Consider the following 19,364-nt stretch of genomic DNA (forward strand, 5'->3'; position numbering starts at 1 on the left):
TTTGTGACAAAAAAAAAATGAACGGGAAGAAAGGTAAAACTTTGAAAGAGGAGAAGGTGAGAGTGGTAGAAATTATGTTTGAATATGTAAAAACCTGTCAAAAACGCTTAGATTACTTTATGAGACTAAAAAATGCTGTATGGAAAGAAAAAGGACACCTAAACTTGTTCTGTTGCTCAAGCTGTGTAAGACCTAGTCTGATGGTTGAAAAACAGCAATGAGATTCAGCAAGAGTGAGGAGAAAGATGCATTACAGGAGTAAGGAAAGGAAGTTAAGTTTGTGGAAAATTTTGAAAGACAAGGAAAGGATGTTCACCTGCGGCAATCATTCCCACCTTTGCAGCATATAAACTGGATCAAGGAAGACACTGAGGATATACATTTGGTAAATACTCTGAACATACTGTACATACTAAATGCTAGTAGAAAGGTAAAAAAAAGGACTGCTTTTCTCAAGGCAACAAAATGGAGGAACTTGCCTCTATTCCCTGTGATCATATTCACATGTGGAGATATAAGGAGGCATCCTTCACATCCAGGACCACTTGACAGTGCATACTTCAAGAGTACAGAGAGAAGGGCTTGCAAGATGCGCATTTTCAACTGAATCCAAAGAACTTCAATCTAGAGATATTCAAGCTTAGTCTCCAAGGCTCATTTTTGGCACGAAAAATACAAGTCCCTCTCCTTGTCCTAGATTGGGGCTCCTTAGTATGGCTCCAGCAACCATTTCAAATAGCGCTAATGTGATACAGTTGGGGGCGGAAACTGAGCATCCTACACAACAAAGGGAGAGCTTCTCTCTTACTCAGAATTCTGCTGTCAGGCCAAGACACATTTATATGTAGTAGGACAGTCTCTTGACCCAGAAGGTGGCTGGAGGAGAACCCTAAATTAATAAACAGCATTCCTCTTGTTTGGCCAGGAGAAAACCTACTAAACTTTACTGTATCTTATTTCTTGCCATAGCTTCTCCACCCCCCCCCCCCCCCCAAGTAATACTGCTTCTTTTAAAAGGCTCTTTTCTGCATAAAAAATTATTTTTCTTTTCCTGACTGCTTGGAAAGAAAAAAGATATGTTTGTTGACATTTCATACTCTGTTCAGGAAATGAGAAATGAAAAAGAGGAGATACAGGCTGCACAGATTACCCCTTGTATTTAAATGTCAAACATTTCTTGGAGACCCAAAAGTAGTTTTGTATCTAAGAGTATATTTAACAATGGTCCTCTGATGTATTCAGTTAGGTTTTGAATGTTGGGACATGCATGCATTCTCACAAAGATACTTGTAGTTGCTCCACTAGCAAAGGCAAGTGAGGGAACTGAGGCACAGCTAATGACATGTTTTCCTGCTATAGGGGGCAGTCTAGCAATATACAAAGCCAGCCTTTCAGTGTCATTTTTCAGTTCCTTGGTCATATCACAGACTTCATCAGTTTGTCTCCTTGATACTGAATCTCATGGGTTTGGAAGTTTACAGCCCCCTAGTGCAATGGATGGTGAGGTTTAATATTTTCTTACTAAGTCAGTACAGTACCCTAGTCTTCCTGTTACGGGGAAGTTGCAGAGTCTTGCTGCATCCACAGACACCAATATAAGATCTATGACTGGATTTTTGTACAGATATTTGTACTTCTCTTGCAAGCTGTAACAGTTCTAAGGCTTCTTTGTGATGGGCAAAGTCAAAGTAAACTTTACTGTCATTTAGAACTACACAGGTTCATAGGTAGGTACTAGGCTATAGGCCCTGGGACCTATATAAGCCTAGCCAAAAAATTTCCTGGCTTTTGCCACCCAAAAAAGTTATTTTCCTGTGACCCTGTCTAGCAGAGCCACAGAAGTGATCCCCGGGGTAAATTTCCTATTTCCCATCCAACTGTCGAGATTTTTCTTAAAGAGGGCTAATGAGTAGCTTTGCTTGACATGAATGGATAAGTCTGTTCCAGAGCATGGGAAGTCTCTGGGACAGGAATCTATCCCTCCAGCATGTTCTGTTGATTGTGGTGGCAAGGTTTACGTCCCTGGAGCATGTGGCTCGGAGGGATTGGGATTCATTAAGTGTAGCATGTCCAACAGATCTGGGTTGGATATGGCTTTGTATGTTAGGCAGAGGTCACCTCTGAGTAGGCGGTAAGCGAAGGAGTAGAGCTACAGTTTTTTGAGACAGTCTGCGTATGGCATCTGTTTGAGGCTGGTAATCTTCTTAGTGAGGTATTTCTGTGGCCTTTTTAGTTGTCAATGTCTTGCGAGGTACATGCCAAACAGGGTGTTGTACTCTATGATGGGTCTGATGAGGGATGAGTAGAGAGGGTCAATGACTTTTTTTGTGGAGGTGAACCCTTTGTGATGGTGTGCCATGTAGAAAGATTTATTTCCTGACTACTGTGGTGATGTGATTATCAAAGGAGAGACTACTGTCTACCTGTGTCCCAAGGTCTCTTATCACACTTTTGGTGTTTAGTAGGCTACTGCCTATGTGGTAGTTCATGAGTACAGTTTCCCAAAGGGGATAACAATGCAATTCTTGGAAATGAGCTTGAGGCCATGACTGACACCAAGCATCAGTCTCAATGAGACCCTTTTGCAGAATCTCCACATCATTAGGTGATTCTATCATGGCACCTACTTTGCAGTAGTCTGTGAACTTCGTTAGCCAAAGACCTGCTTTATCAGCCTGGACTTCTGAGAAGTAGATGCCAAACAGGAGAGGACTCAGGACTGAGCCCTGTGGTACTCCACTTGTCACTGGTCTGGTCTGAAGTTGGATTTGGAGTAGGCTACTTTCACTGCGTGGCTTCCGTCAGTGAGCCAGTTGGCCACCCATCTTGTGACATAGGGATTTATGCCCAGTCTAGTGAGTTTATCTATAACTCCAGAGTGGGGTATGGCGTTGAAAGTCCTGACGAGGTCAAGATAGGCTGTGTGCACCACCTTACCCTCGTCCACAGCTCTGGTGACTGCTTCAACAAAGTCAATCAGGTTTAGGAGACATGATCTACCTTTTACAAATCCAAACTGAGTGGGGTGCAGAGTTTGTAGGTTACCTAGGTCCTTGTTTATAAGTTCCAAGATATGTTCCATGGCCTTGCAGACCAGGCTCGTCAGGCTAATGGGGCGGTAGTTTCTGGGGTCCGTGGTGGCACCCTCTTTGTCGAGTGGGATAACTGTTGCTGTGTGCCATTCAGTAGGCATAAAGCCTGAAGTGAGGCTATGATTGAACATGGTACTTAGGTGGGGTGCCAGTTCGTTCTGTAGTTCGTGCAGAATGCAGCCTGGGATGTTGTCAGGTCCCATGGATGCTGTGTTCTTGGCTTTGGAGTGCACGGCCTTTACTTGTGCAGCCGTAATTACAGGGGCTTTGCATTCTTCTGGTATAGTGATGGGCCCTTTGGGGGGTGCGGGAGAGGGTGAAGTTTGCACTGAACTTATCTGCCAGGATGTTGGCAATATCAGTTGGTTCTGTATATTTAGTGCCATTGTGCTGTAGCTCAGAGCAGATCTGAGTGTCGCCACTGAGATTCTTGACATAGCTGTAGAATGCTTTGTAGTTGTCTTTAGAATCCGTGGTGATTTTATTTTCGTAACTAGCTTTGGAGGATTTTATGAGGGCTCTCAGCTTCTTACTGAGGCTGACCAGGGAGTTTCTGCAATCAGGGGATTTTACTCTTTCTTGCAACAGCTTCTTCCTTCTGTTGTAGAGTTTGTCTATTGCAGGGGATCACCTGATTAGCTTCCTTTTTTTGGAGGATAGCATCTTGGTTCTTTTGGGGATGGCATAATCCATGCACTCATGTATGTGCTTATACAGTACATTTGTACAGGCTTCAGCAGTCATACCTCTATTTTCTGTCTGTATGGGTGTCGTGAATCTTGCCACTTCTATCTTCAGAAGCATAAAGTTGGCTTTGGAGAAGTTTTTTACGGTGGTTTCCTTAATGGGGGATGGGGGCAGGATACTGATGTCTAGGGTGATTAGTTTGTGGTCAGATCTGCCCAGCGAGGAGCTGACCTCTGGAGTGGAACATTGGTTGCCCATATTGGTAACGACTAGGTCCAGGGTATTGCTGTCCCAAGTGGGGGTATGGACAAGCTGATCCAGGGCATTGGAATTTATGAATTCCAGAAAGTGTTGAGCAAATTAGTTAGTACACGAGTAGTTTTCCAAGTTGATGGTCGGGTAGTTGAAATCGCCCATTATTAGGGTATTGGGCTGTACCTCAACATTACCCAGTATATCAAGAAACGTGGAGTGGGCATCCTAGGGCATGGCAGGAGGATATGTAACAAGCTAAAACCTGGATTGCAGTCTTGCCCAGTGTTAGCTGCACTTGGATAATTTTGGATGCATTACATTGAGCAACTAGCCTGGAGGTGTGGATATCCTTAATGAATATGGACAAGCCTCCTCCTTTAGTGTTTCGGTCCAGGTTAGGTGGCTGAAAGGTGTGGTATAAGTTATAGCCTGGTAATGCAAGGGTGCACTCTGGAGAGAGCCTTGAACCACGTCTCAGTCACTGCACAGATGTCGATGTTCTCCATTTTAAGGAGTGCCTCGAGTGAGTGTATTTTGAGGTTTAGACTTCTAGCATTGATTAGCATTACCCTCAGATTTTGCTCGCTTATACCCGCTATGGTGGCGAGTTTGTCGTTTGAACCTTGTCTAAATAAGGCACTATAGGGGTGGCAAGAGCCTTAGTCAGTATCCGGAATCCCAGGGGCGACAGGTGCAAGCCATCTCTAGCAAAGCATCGTGGTCTGTCGATCATGTCGTCCCAGGCAAACAGACACTGGATCCCCTTAGAATGACACCAGAAGCTTAGCCAATTGCTGAAGTTAATTACTTTGTCCCTGTATTGTGGTATCATTCTGGGTGATGGCAGGATGCTACTCAGGGCTAGGGTCATACCTGCCCGAGCTACATGATCCGAGAGCTCCTCCAGGTCTCTTTTCATGTAGTCCAGGGAGGTACATCTCAGGTCATTCACACCAACATGGACAATGACAGAGTCATATACGTACTTGTTGTGGAGTGACCAGAGTGCTTGCATTATGTGGCAGATCCTGGCACGCAACAGGAGGCTGACAGTAACTTTCTCCTTGTTTAGCTTGGTGAGTGGGACATCAGTGTGCCTGACTATAAAGTCACCTATGACTAGTGTGCTGGGTACATTGTTTTGCCTTATGGGCTGAGGTTGAGTGGCACACTGATTTTGTGGGCTATGTGTCATTTGGGTAGTATTGGGGGGTGGGTGGTTGCTTGCGTTTCAGCTTTGGAGGTCTCTGTTCTTTGGGTAGATTTTTATTGAGAGCCTCTGCAAATGTTGGTGTGTGTTTTGTGTTACTATGTGTGGGCTTAGGTGGTGTAGGTTTTGATGGACTATGTGCTGAGTGCGGTGTGGTGCTGGTGTTTACCTTCTCCTCCTGACTGGAGAGAGCTTGGCTTCCAGTTTGGCTATATAAGTGCGCATCTCACAGGTTGTAGTGTTGGGTGGTAGGAGAAGAGGGTTGTCAGTGTACATGAGGCAACTACTACATTGCCCCAAAATGCCCAGATTTCATCAGGTGGACAAGGGAAAATACCGGGAGCTGACCCTTGCACATGCCTGGATAGGTGCTTATTAATTTAAGTACTAAAAACTGTTTTCCTCTTAACAAGTGAGGAAAGTTGAGTGCTGCAGTACTTTGCAGATTTAGTGCTTGCAACAAGTTTTGAACAAGTGCTGAGCACAAGGAAACAGTTTTGAATGCTAAAACTAGAAAACTGATTAGTTCTAAGGAAAAAATTAGACAAGCAGACTTTCTGGCACCGGGAATAGTTTAACCCTAGTTAAACGGTGCTGTGTGATGCGCAAAACCGTGTAAACATGGGTTTTTAAACAGAAAGATGAAATGGATAGAAATAGCCCAAAATGGCCAGTAAAACTACAGATTCTGAGCTGAAACCACTCCTCCAGCGACAGATAGGCTGCTCAAAGCTCACCACTCTCACTGATGAGCAGAGAAGCTTCCTTCTATCTTAGTAAGGTCTGGGCAACATAGAAACTACAAAACAGCCCAGAATTCAGCAAAATCTGAAAACTGGACTCCACTAGTTATAGAAAGGCGGGAAACGAGTAGAGAGATAGGATTTTTTTTGTTTGTTTTTTTTTTTTCAAAAATTAAAACAGATACAGTAAAACAAACACTTTTAAAGCAGAAAAATGGCTAGTGCACTTGTGTGTAGCCCTCAACAGTTCAACAGTTGAAAAAACACTTAAAAACGATCAGTTAAAGTGCAAACACTAACGGAATTCATAAAACAGTTCAAATAAGTTGCAAAGTTAATAAAAAATGCTCGGAATAGTGTGGATAGCGAAAATAAGCAATACAAACCAAAACAGAGGTACTTAATCCACTCAAAGTCTCCCTTTTCTCTCTCTGCTGCTGCAGCCTAAACAAAATTTTGTGCATCAGCTCAATTCTTGAGATTACAAAGTAAAGTGAAATAACACAAGTAGAGAAATAGACAAATACAATATTACTCCCAATACACACAAGAAAGAGCAGAGACATTTACCAGCAGGAAGTCTAGTTCTAAAGAACTACTCTCCAATGCATCATTAAAGGCCTGCATCACAAGTGGAACAGTACTAGGCCTGCTTTTGAAGTCCTGTCATTTGTAACTGTGTGCCTGAATACTCCCAGACCGACAATTTAAAACATTTCCTCACAAGGCTAATGGTCTACAAAATGGAAATGTCTTCTAAAAAGGAGTTTGAATAAACAGTGTTCTTCAATGCCTTTACAACAGCCTACTGATGAGAGTACAGCTGGCTCAAATAGAACAGGTCTTCATAGTCAAGGTTCAAATCACATATTTGAACAAGGGTCTTTCTGCACCTCAGCAAATAAGGTAACAGCAAAGACAAAATATTTCAGGGTTAACTTTTTGCCAAGTCACATGTTCACCCCTTCATTTTGCCCAGTGTCAATTCTCTAGAGCTTCAACAGTATGAAATAAGCTACCCAATTAATTATTCTACTCACAAAACTTGGTAGAAAAATAATTTTTTGCAGGGTGGCAAGCCTCCTAGCCCCCCCCCCCCCCCCCCACACACACACACACACAAAGGTCTTTCCTCCACCCTTTTATTTATAAATGTTAACACTGTCACATAGGTGTAGATAAGTAAAAGAAAAGTATAGAAAAGGAACCAACACTAGGAAACAAACTACAATGGTAATGAATTCCTACTGAAACAGCAGACATATCCATATTAATATCAATCCATTTCCTCTCACCTCAATAAAACCATTCAAACTTTCTGCTGAAACAAAAATAATCACATTACCTTAAATCTATTTTCTCCAGACTTTTCCCATACCTCACCTATGGGTCACCCCACACCAACACTTCCCTATTTACTCTATTTTTCTGAAAAGTTTTCCTCTTCCCCTACTTATCTCACTTCAATTTATTTTAATCTTTAAGTGTCCCTAATCACACACTCCTCCTCACATTTTCACTTAGATCCCTGAAATATACCACCAATACCAGCCAAGATGCTATAATTAAAATATTTAACAAGTACATTTGCAAACCTAGATATTACTTCATTACTTACTGATTACAGGTAGCAGGTGAAAATGAGTCAGTAGAGTAGTCCACCTATCTGGTACACAAGCAGCAAACAGTAGTTCCATTAAGTACTCTACACAGACCGGTACACAATTTTAATGTCACTGTACATTTCAGACTTTTTCCAACACTGTATGTACAGTGCATTTGTACTCTCAAGTGTGTTCTTCAATTTGCAATCATTTACTCTTTGTATGTTGCCTTATCTAAGGCCCTTACCTGACACACAAAATTTTAATTTAAATAAATAAAAATAAACACAGAGTTCAATATAACAACTTAAACCATGTTCACATTACACTCAGTGAAAAGTAAGAAAATCACCACCATGTAATCAACTGCAAGTCTTCTACAGTTGAAATATGTGAAAGCTGGGACAAGCAAAACAACAGGGTGGGCATCCGCTGGTTGTACATTGGTTCCTGCTATCAAAGTGGTGGAACACAGAGCAGCTGTCCCACTTGATTTCTAAGAGAAACGAAACTTGAAGCCGCTTCACAACAAAGGATCTGCAAGTGTTTGAACAGAATGGTAAAATTTCCTGGTAAAATAGTCTAAGAGTCATGAAAAATGTGTATCCCCCTACAAGCCTGAGAAGCCTAGAAATTGGAATCTGCATTTAAGCTGCTTTGACTTCTTTGGCCAGGCTTGGCATGTACAAAAAGATGAAATTCCATGGGCTATCCTGAAAGAAGGTGGGGATATAAAAACTGGAGACATCAGGGTTGTGGAAGACAATGCTATGCCTTGGTAGGACCTATGCCTTCTAGGGCATGTAGGACTTGGCAGGGTTACTGTGGCCATACGCTACTTGCACACGAGTCTTTTACAAATTAGTTTTCAGATTTCTCTGCTTTGATGTGACAGCACTTTCTAGGTTATGCTCACTAAAGGATGTGTTCTGCTCATCTGAACATTTGGGGGGGGTTTACAGGGTCTGTACCCAATACAAGAATTTCCTTACTCTCCAGGAAGGCTATGACATAGTGAGTGCAACAAAGTAAGGCTTTCTTATTAGACATACTGTACTGTTCTCTCTCGAACTGGATTTTTTTCCTCAAATAAAAGAAGTGAAAACTATAACCCTTCAGAAGAATATGTCTCCTGCAGATCTGCTTACTGGTGATCTTTTTCAGGGATGGTATGGGTCGACAAACTATGCCAAAAATACAAAGTTCGACTCTGAAATCAGAAGGTGATCTACCAAAAAATGGGTACTTATCACTCCTTGGAAAATGAAAGAGCCGAGAGACTGGCCCAACAATTCTTATGACAAAAAAGAAAAGAAAACTGCATAGGCTGTTTTCCCTTTTACTAGAGTATCATGCTGAAATCCTTGATATGAGAATGAAACCAGATCTGCTATGGGAAGTCCGACCAAAAGAGGATATATCCACCTGTGGCCAACTCCCATGTAAATTGAATTATACTAGGGCAGTGATCCTCAAGAAGCATCTTCTGCTCTCTCACAAACAGCTGAGGATTCAGGGGGAGGGCAATATTTTTCTTCTTCTAGCAAACACCTGTACCACAACTATTGCAACCATACCTCTTCAACTGTGCAGATTTTTACCGCATATTTTTGAACTGTTCCTTGTAAAATTTGTGGACTGCTGGCAAATCACTGATGGCTGAAGTTATTAAATGATGTGCATTAGTTTCAGACTTCATATCCTTCAAAAAATGCATGCTAATAGTTACTCTTGCAACTTTCTAAGCTTAGAAGAGTAATATTTCAAATCTGTATCTATTTTTGGGCCTTTGTCCCTCTATTATTTTACACTTTGTACAGATTTCTTACTCTAATAGGTTGGGAGGCAAGACTGCGACCCTCCTCAGTATTAGGCAAAGTATCACAGGCCACGTGATCAGCTGACAAACTAATACTAAATGATAATGTAATATAGGGCAACATATGCCAAAGAAAGCATAACAGACCTGCATAGATCTTGTGTTAGCACTAAAGTTATTAAAAACATGTTCTCACTCACATTTAGGCATCTTCTGCGACAAACTGGACAGTCAAGTTCAGTGAAAGGAAACGTAATGCCAAAAATCTGAAAACTGGCACAGAAGATCAAAGAAAAATGTTAAGCCTCACCAGCAGGGGAAAAATCTCTAAGAGAACAGAATCCATCTTTGATCCACGACAGATCCATAAATACATTTTTGAGACTCAAGAGCCAGTTCCATGATCACTTACAGAATTCAAAAACTTGTCATGGCAGACTAAAGGGGGTGGCAAACAAAACTTATGTCTCACTCAAAAGCACATATGTTAGTATAGTTTATCAGTTTGGTGTAGGTCCATAGAAAGACAATCCAACAACCTTACACTGGGCATTAAATTATATGCAGTTATTAGAGAGACATCATGCTCAGCATTTCAAGTTGTGAAGAGAGAGAGTTCTCATGCCTCTAAGACTGTTGTAAGACCCCATTTAGAAAACTATGGAGCTTCTGGTGTCTTAAATGTTCTCAGTTGTAATTCAGATGGAAAGAATTCAGAAGTACTATGCCAAACAGATAGTTGATGTCTAATTTACAGAAACTGTCTGGAACAATTATGCCTGTACTCAATACAATACAGGGTTGTCAGAAGGGATCATGCAGTATGCTTGCAACTATTGGTTCAGATATAAGTAAAAATTGTTATGGTACGAATAATGCTTTTAAGAATTATCAAACTTATAATACCAATTTGGGTAAATAGTTATAGTCAACATGGGTCTGGTAAATTAAAATGTGGAATGAATTACCACTTGAGATGAGAAAGGCTTCTAGTCTTGATAAAAGTTAAGGCTGACCGACAAATGATTTGGTAAACAAGACTTATGGGTTTCCTTGAAAGGTGGCAAACTCATTTAAGGTCAGTGCTATGGCCTAGAGTTCATGTCTTACTGACAGACAGAGGTATGACACAGACTAAGCAGAGAAGAACCAAACACTGCTGCAAGGCAGCAGTATAACAGCTCTGTCATTGTGGTTCCCTTAACTTAACTTTGTAATTTTTTAAGTGAAGTGTTTTTCTAATACTAGAATCACTTCTCTACCCCACGAAAACTAACCTAAACACAAACAAAACTGCATTCATACAACTAAATATGTCTGACAGTACTGTTTTTTTTCATCTGGAACTCACATAGCAAGTTTTGACATTAATGCTAGACCAAACATATGAAAGCATATACTACATCTACAAACTTCCACCTCACCTCAAGAAGTGTAAATGAAGAATTCTTTGTCAGGAAGGTTTTAGCTGCACTCTCTTTCCATGTCTGAACCTCTGCAACCAGTGACTCCAGTCTAGGTAACGGGTCCAGATGAACAGGGATTGCATGACCTTTTGCAACTAATTCAATCAACATGTCCAGCACAGGCACACGTCCACCAGCCTAAGGAAACAAAACACAGTTAAGTTTAAAAACAGGAAGAAATTAAATAATTAAAAAAATAACTTTTAGAAATACTCATTTCAGGTTAAATAAGCACCTGCTTGTGGTGGTACTTCCAGCAACCACTGCTGCCCCTCCCCCATTTTAACCCTTTACTACTGCTGCAACCATGACAGCATGCAACAAACATATGCATTTCCCATACCATTTGGTTTCTGTAAAATACTGCTGTGTGACTATCAGCAACACTAGCAGGATACTGCATCTAATGCATCCATTAGCCAATATGAATGCATTACCTGTTTGTATTCAAAGGCAGCATGTCAATTTAGACATTACAAATGCACTTAAAAGCCTTTTCTTAATGATGGGTCCATCCATCTATCCAAAACCCCTTTTTCCAATTTTTGCACATGGGATCAGGGTATCGCTTCAACAGTGACAATCCTCTACAACCAAGGTTTACACCGCTGGGTGGCTAGCCTTGCTGCGGCAGTTATTCCACACTGCACTTTCACACCTATGGCCAATTTAGAGTGTCCAGTCCACTTACTGCATGTCTTTGGAATGGGGGGGAAACAGGAGCACCCAGAGGAAACGCACATGAACACAGCAGGACATGCAGACTCCACATACAAGGCACCCCGGCTGAGGAATAGAACCCAGGAACCTCTTTGTTGTGAGGCAACAATGCCATCTGCTGTGCCACCCTTATCTTAATGAGTCACAACTACGAATCCACAACTGGTTAAGATCACTTGCCCAGCTGCCATGAACTGAGCCAAAAAAAACTTGAGAAACTGGCAACTGATTCTGCACTGTGGAATAAATGTCTGATATAAAATATGCCCAAGAAAAGTAAAATATACGTTTTTTTTTTTTTTTTTTTTTTTTTTTAAACAATCCAGTTCCTGGACCTATGAAACTACCTTCGTTTCAATGTACTGCTGACTCAACTGCCCAGCTTTACAAAGAAAGAAAATGTAATCAAAAATGGCTTGCTCTCCCCACCTAATCTGGTCATTATCATACTACTGAATAAGCTGCAATTCCCAGGTTCTACTACACATGTCCTACTAGAGCAGTTTTAAGTCCATCCAAGAAATTCTGTTTTTTTTTTATTCTTTATAGTTTTGGAAGGCAACAAGTCTGTCTCCAAAAACAAGGTCAAACAGTGGGCCAAGTCAAAGCTAAGGCTGGGTTCATGGATAGTGGGATACGATTTTACCAGCAGAAAATATGTCCAAAGAAATAGCATTTTACAAGAAAGAAAACTACTCTCAAAAAAAAAAAAAAAACACCTAAAGGTAAGGCAAAACTGGAACAAATCCAACTGAAATAAACAGAGTCAAAATAATCCAGAAGGCATGTTGTTGTACAAACACAACAAAAAACAGCATGCATGAATGCAAGACAACTCATTTAGATTTCATATTTGAGTTTTAATTAACTGCTTCTGCAATTAGAATGCATTCATGTTACCAACCTGAAGGCACTCCACCTCCTGAAGCCAGTCCTGAGCCCTCTGCATAGCATCTTTTAAAGCTAAACCACTGGGAAGATAAGCAGGAATGTCTTCTATCTCACTCACAGCTTCTGCCACAGCAGCCAAAGAAAGATGAGGCCTGTAGAAGTAATAATGTTATTTAATTACACATACCACTTTTCAATATTCATATAGGCTGTTAAGAGCTAATGCTCTTTTTCTAAGATATGAATCTGCCGGAGGGGGGGGGGGGGTCTCAAACTCAAAATAACCATGAAGGCCACATGAGATCTAGTACAACAGAGTCCTGAGTGCTAAGCAGAAGTCTGCAGCAGAGATTAACACCGAAAAGTCTAATCACAAAACTGTGAGCAGAGGCGTATGTATGCTAAACTTAAGAATTAAGTACCTCTAACAATTCCCCCCACTTCCACATACAGCATTCTTGGTGCTAATAAGTAGTGTGTTCATGGAGTGCAAACTATTTTAAGTGTTAACGCTAGTTTCAATGTTGGAAATTTAAAGGGAGTAGTCACAGTTTTGTGAATGCACTTTTCCATGACAATCATTATTACCTCAAACTTCAGCCCTGCAGTCCCGAGGGCCACAAAATATTTTAAGACAATTTTGGTACCCTCACTTTATTAACTATAAACAACACTTCTGGAAAACATTTCCAGTAAGAAATATACAGTGGTTTTACTTTTATGTTAGAAAAGATACAGTAATGAATTTGCATATTACATATATGCAAATAAGAGAAAAATGAAAACTGTGCATATCTGTTATGAACTGAATTTGAAGGTTGTGGACGTGGACTTAGTCTTTACTATTGTTCTAAAGCACAGCAAAATGAAAGTTAAGCACTTACCATAAGAGATGCATATTGTCCGATTTTCTCCTGGTTCAACTATGGGCTTTGCCAGATTCAATGGGATCTGACCTAAATAAACATCAATTCTGAAGGTTCTTGGCTCAAGACTCCTCCCCTACCCATAATTCCCTGAGCTCTGCCTCAGTACCTCAGATCAATTTGCACCCCCCCCCCCCCCATTAGAAAGTATATCCACATTTAGAGTAACACATGCATATATCAGTCATATAAACCCTGTCCAAAATTAATCCCAGAATACAAGGAAGAAAACCTTGCAGGGTTATGGGAAACAATAAGCAAAAAGTGCTCAAAGATTGGGTATGCCAAAGACTTCCAAGATGGCTGCACAATGAGTAACAGCTTAATTCTCGCTCTCCCAGTGTGAAAACAGAACCTTAGCCGAGAAGGCCAGTGGACTTGTGATTCTAGGTAAATTTCAGTAACTGGCTAGTTAAGTGCACTGCCTGGATGCCAGGGAAAAAGAAATACAGAGGACTTGAAAAACTAAATCAGCTACAAAAGGTGAGGAAAAAAACACTGACTGGAAAAAGTACTGCAGCTGTTCTCCAGACTTGACTTCCAACAACCTAGAAGACAAACAGGCCTGTTTAAAATAAATGGTACAGTGATGTATATCAACTCAAACAAAAAAAGGCTGGAAAAAAGGAAGAAGCATTTAACAGATATTCCGATGAGGTGCCAAAACTGCAAAAATCAAAGGTCAAAATGAAGGAAAAGGCTGGCTGAATGAGACTGCACAAGAAGAGAGGTTTCAAAAACTAACAGAATTACAGGACAGAGCACATAGGGAGAAACTGAGATTTTCAGCTGTACCAGAGATGCTCGAAGGAACAGTTTATTATTTTTATGAAAGCACAAATAAACTACTGGACTGGTACTCCACAGCAGAAATTGTTAACTGAAAGGGCACATCATGTGTATGTGCCAAACCTGGCTATGAAAAGCAATCTAGACCATTAATAGTAAAGAACCTACCAGCAGGAAGAGTTGATTCTGATGAAACTGTGGAAGAAGAACAAAGTACTAAAAGTGGGAGACTGCAGCAGAGTGTTCTTTGAGAATGACTGCTGATTGCATACCAGGCAGAAAAGGGAGTACATTTATTCCATTATTCAGGGAATGTTGAGAAGCATGTCTGAGAATCAAACTGCTGCATCCAGCTATCTTCAAAATATTCTTCCCTGAAAGGACAAAATCATTTTTTGATGACATACATGCGAAAGAGGCAATGCAAAAGTTTGTCCAACCAAAAGTGGGTTGCTTCATTTTCTTCTGGTAATAAAGACCACAGAGACTGGTGCCAGTGAAACATTTTTCAATGTTTCAATGGAAAATGCTGGAGAGAAGGAAAGGAGCATGAGAGCTGACTACAAGAACCAAGAGTATGCTGGAAATGAAGCAGAGACCAGATGTGGGAGATGGAGACAAACAGGAATAATACCAGTAACTTGGAAATTGACAAATGTGGGATTACAACACAATAACTATATATCTGAAATATGACAGAACAAGAAAATCTGTAAACATCTGATTTTTTTGGATTCTGTTGGACTTGGGGACTCTAAAGCATATGCTTACTTCATGCCATGTTCTGAAGGACACTTTGAGGGGAACTGGAGGGAGAAAGTTAACTGTATATCAATTATTTATAGTACTATTTTTATCGCGCATGCTTTTCTTTGCATGCTATAAAGTAATTTTTTTGTTATGTTTAAGTGTAAGTAAGGATATATTGTAAACAGGTGCTCCTATTTTCCCCTTTTCATTCTTGTTCAGTTTTAAGAAATGTAGGCACTGCAATGTAAAAAGAAAGCAAAGTCTGGTTAAAAGAGCATGACAAAAGAAAAAATAATGTACTTTTTTCTCATTCTTGCATGGGGGAATGACTGGATTAAGGCACTTAAGCTTTATCTAAAAAGTTTTAAGAGAAAGCAAGTAAATAAAAAAGAATGATGATTATAAGGCTTTTTTCTAGCAAATAAATGCATGCTTAGTAGCAATTCTGCATCTTGTCTCCATGGAGACAATCTAATATAGAGAAATTGGCTAAGAAATAATGTTCACTGAAAGCCTTCAAGTATTTTCCCAGCTGGGAGTGCTATAACGACAAGACAATCTCAAACAGTGCTCAATAAAAGCACAGGCTGCACCATGTCTCCTAGCAATGATAACCTTTCTTCTAGATTATGTCAAGTTTGTGTGTGTGTGTGGCTGTCAGTTTGGGACATCTGCCTCCTTTTCCGAGGGTAAACCTTCAGTATTTGAAGATGTACATAGTTTTGTGTGTTAGCATTAAGTTAATAAGTTTTAGGGGGCTATTGGAGGTGTGTTTTTTAGTGCGAGGGCTTTCAATAAAACAAAAATGCCCTTTGGGGTATGGTCTAGTAGGGGTGGAAAAACGGACTCCTACGGCAGACAGAGTCTTTCCCTCCTGCTCACACCTAGTGAGGGTCTCCTTGACTTTAGGCCCAAACAAGGAAGAGCCGTCGAATGGGGTGTTGACAAAGGAAGACTTGAAGGCATCCGCAAAGGAGCATAAGCGCATTCAGAATGGTCTCCCCAGAGCTATCGCTGAACCTGCTGCTCGGCTCGATCCATCGGCTGCATAAGAAATGAGCCGCATGGACGAGTTCACAATAGAATTAAGGGTGTTAAGTTGTGTAGTCACCTTCTCAGAGACAGTATCAGCTGTGCTGCCCTGTAGAGCATCTCCAAGCTCTTTGAGGAGATTTCATTAAAGACAGATAAAATGGGTTAAGTAGTTAAGTGATCTCATTGCAAATGTCGCAGAACTAAAGATGCGTTTCCTGTATCTGTCCATCGTCCTAGAGTCTCTGTTAGGAGGATGGACAGAAGAGGAGGATTCTGACATCTCTTTCTTGGTGGCCGCCGCCACCACCATGGCATCAACGGGAGCTCCCTTAGTAAGAAAGGATCCGTCTTGGGAGGAGGTGATAAATTTGTTGCGTCTCCGAGGGACTGGTTCCATGGAATCAGGAGACTCCCACTCCCTTCGAGCGACCAAATCCATTAATTCGTCAAAGGGCGGAGAAACCTAGGAGGTGGAAGGTTGAGACCCAAAGGCCTTCAGGAGCACTGACTCATCCTCAGTAGGGGTAAGACTGCCAGTCGCCCCTCTGCCTTAGTATTTCCAATATGTCTGCAAATGAGACATCCTCAAAGGGGGACTGTGGGGACCCTTCTGATTCCTCTAAGTCAGTGTCTGATGTTAAGGATTCCTGAGGGAATCCAAATGCCTCCTCTTGCACACACTCTTCCTATGGACCTCATCAGTGGGGGCGTCTGGTGAAGTCTCCATAGAGCAGGGGTCACCTGATGGGGTCACCTGAGGCTCTGGGTCTCGACGCTTGGTAGGAACCTGTGATGTAGAGACAGAATGCGGCCCTTTAGGGGAGAAAGAGAAAAGATCCAAAGAGGTAAAGTCTTTGCAGACATGACCCTCCTCATGGCATCAAAAGCACCGGTGTCTCAGCCCAAGGAGTCCACCGGTTCCGAGGAAGACTGCAACCTTCCCCGGGGCCGAGGCCACGGGGTCTGAACCAGAGGACGGAGCAGAGCTCATCTGCGCTGAAGCCCCGAGAGGGAGAGATGGAACCAAAGCCTTGGTTCAACTCCCCCCCCCCCGGAACCAACGAGAGAGTGTTCGCTCCGAGATTCTTCAATCGGGACCGAAGAAATCAAGGTTGACGGGGCCGAGGGTACTGGAACAGGCCTCAGCTCCAAGGGTTCCACAACTATCAGATTTTCTCTTTCCGGCTCCGAAGGCTTGACTAGCCTCAGAGGAGGAGTAGAACTCATAACAGGGAGGGTTGCTGGCTTTGAAGTCAGTTGAGACGAAACCGAAAGCAATTTGTCCAGATGCGGGTTCTCCAAGAGCCTCTGCACCACATGGTCCACATCGATGTCCGAAAGGGTCCTGGAAGAATGGGTTGAAGGAGCCGAAGAAGCCACCGACCTAAGGATTGGAGACTTCAACACTTCTGACACTGGTTCCAACATTGGGATTTGGTGCCGAGATAGGAGTTCAGTGCATGGCTCCGAAGACTGAGTCGTCGGCGACAGAGTCTTCCCAGAGTTGCATGGAGCCGGGGACCTGGGCTCCAAGGACACCTTTGAAGACTTCGACCCCTTCGAGGACTTGGAGGTCTGGTCAGTCTTGTCCAATGCTTCCTTCACCTTTTTAACATAACCCTGCCGCTGAAGGAGTGGCAGACAGAGCTATCCTCTTGTAAATGTACCGGCCTCAAGCAATACACACAAGAAACATGATAATCGGTAATGGACATTTTCTGCCCACAGTTACACCTCTTAAACCCAGACTTCTGTTTTTCAGACATGACAGAATCAAACACAAATGATCAGATCCCTGATGAGATACATCTAATAACAGAATTATCAAGAAAGTTCAATCCCTGAAAAACAAATAACATTAAGTATTTTATATATACATTTTATATATATATATAGAGAGAGAGAGAGTTCAAATCTCTAAACAGAAAGAAAAATATCAATAGCAAGTTGAACAACAAATCTAAATGTGACAAACAACAAGGGGATAGAGAAGCAACCTGACAGAGCCCTGTCAAGTAAAACGCCAACTAAAGAAAGGCCAAAGGCCTAGGAGAAACTGCTCCAACAATATAAACACTGCAGTTAACTCACTGAAATGCAACATATATCTGTGATATGTCTAAATAACCTATATCAGATCCCTGACAAACTATATCTATAGAAAAAATTGTCCAAAAACAGGAAAAAGAGATTACTGGCCCGAGCTTCTCCGAAGATCGTGTGATCCATTGCAGCGGCAAACTAGATCTGGGGTTGGTAGGAGAGCACCATGGGATAAGGACTGTGCCTCGAGCTACTCAAAGATCTTGAGCTTGGAAAGTGGCCGACTCAAAAGTCAATGGATCGGCTCCGTACCCACGTGCAAGAATAAATGGCAAGATTGAATAACTTCACATCAAAAGGTTTTGTAAGATGTGGCATAGGCTCAAATGGATATAATAAGAAAAAACTGTACGAGTTCAACCTGCCAAATAGTGCATGCTTATAACACAAAAGCTGGAACTAGTCATTTAACAATAAAGCTGTTATACACAAAAAGTGGGGAAAAAACTTAACATACAACAGTTTTTTGCAATCTCAATGGTCTCGCAGATAAATACAGAAAAGAAACAGAGTAGTGAACTATATTAAAAAATGTGGAGTGCAAATAGCTATGCTACAGGAGACGCATTTGGAAAGAACTGAACATGTGCATTTCATAAAGAAAAGTTTTCAGGATGGTTAATCAATAGAACAACTGGGAGAAAGGAAAAGAGGAGTACTTATATTAATTGCAAGAGGAGCTCCAACAGTGATGGAAGAGGATAAAAAGATAATAGTACATATGCAGCACTAAGGGCTTACAGGCAAGGGAGGAGGAGTATTACACTGGCATGTTTTTATATTCCAACTAAATCTGGTATAATTAAGCTTAAGAAAATTCTGGGAAAAATAATCAGCTTTCCTAAGGAATATTACTTACAAGTGGGGACTGGAATTTGATTTGCAACAGTGACGTGTCCGGGGGGCCAAGAAGGGAAAGTATATCAAAGGAGGGTAGACTTTTGAAGAAATTTATAAAAATATTTGGCATGGAAGATGTGTATTCAGTACTAGGACTTCTGAGTAAATTTACTTATTCCCCAAGATACAAAAATTGGGCTAGGCTAGCCAGAATTTACATCTCACAGGAACATGTGCATTTAATTGAAGGTCTTGATATGCATCCAATACCCATTTCAGATCCTGCACCAACAATAAATAAAATAACACAGAGTAATGAAATAAAAATGAGACACTGGCGCTTTCCCACATATCTGTTGAAAAGACAGGAATTTAAGGAATGGGTACTGGAAATTAATCAGGGGTTATCAGAAAGAAAGGGATTACCTTGATAA

At 41.4% G+C, this 19,364-nt stretch overlaps 1 protein-coding gene across 1 annotated transcript in view; it reads right to left on the bottom strand.

Annotated features, from left to right (window-relative positions):
• The window catches only part of KDM5B (lysine demethylase 5B), a 2,307,736-nt gene that overhangs the window by 285,620 nt on the left and 2,002,752 nt on the right, over positions 1 to 19,364 (bottom strand). The window contains exons 19-20 of the mRNA XM_044076151.1: positions 12,501 to 12,639; positions 10,835 to 11,014 (exon numbers count right to left, since the gene is read on the bottom strand). Coding sequence (XP_043932086.1) covers positions 10,835 to 11,014; positions 12,501 to 12,639 — 319 coding nt within the window. The remainder of the gene's footprint in view (positions 1 to 10,834; positions 11,015 to 12,500; positions 12,640 to 19,364) is intronic.

Source organism: Protopterus annectens, chromosome 7.part0 (genome assembly GCF_019279795.1).
Source record: "Protopterus annectens isolate FY-2018-M chromosome 7.part0, PAN1.0, whole genome shotgun sequence".
Taxonomy (NCBI): domain Eukaryota; kingdom Metazoa; phylum Chordata; order Ceratodontiformes; family Protopteridae; genus Protopterus; species Protopterus annectens.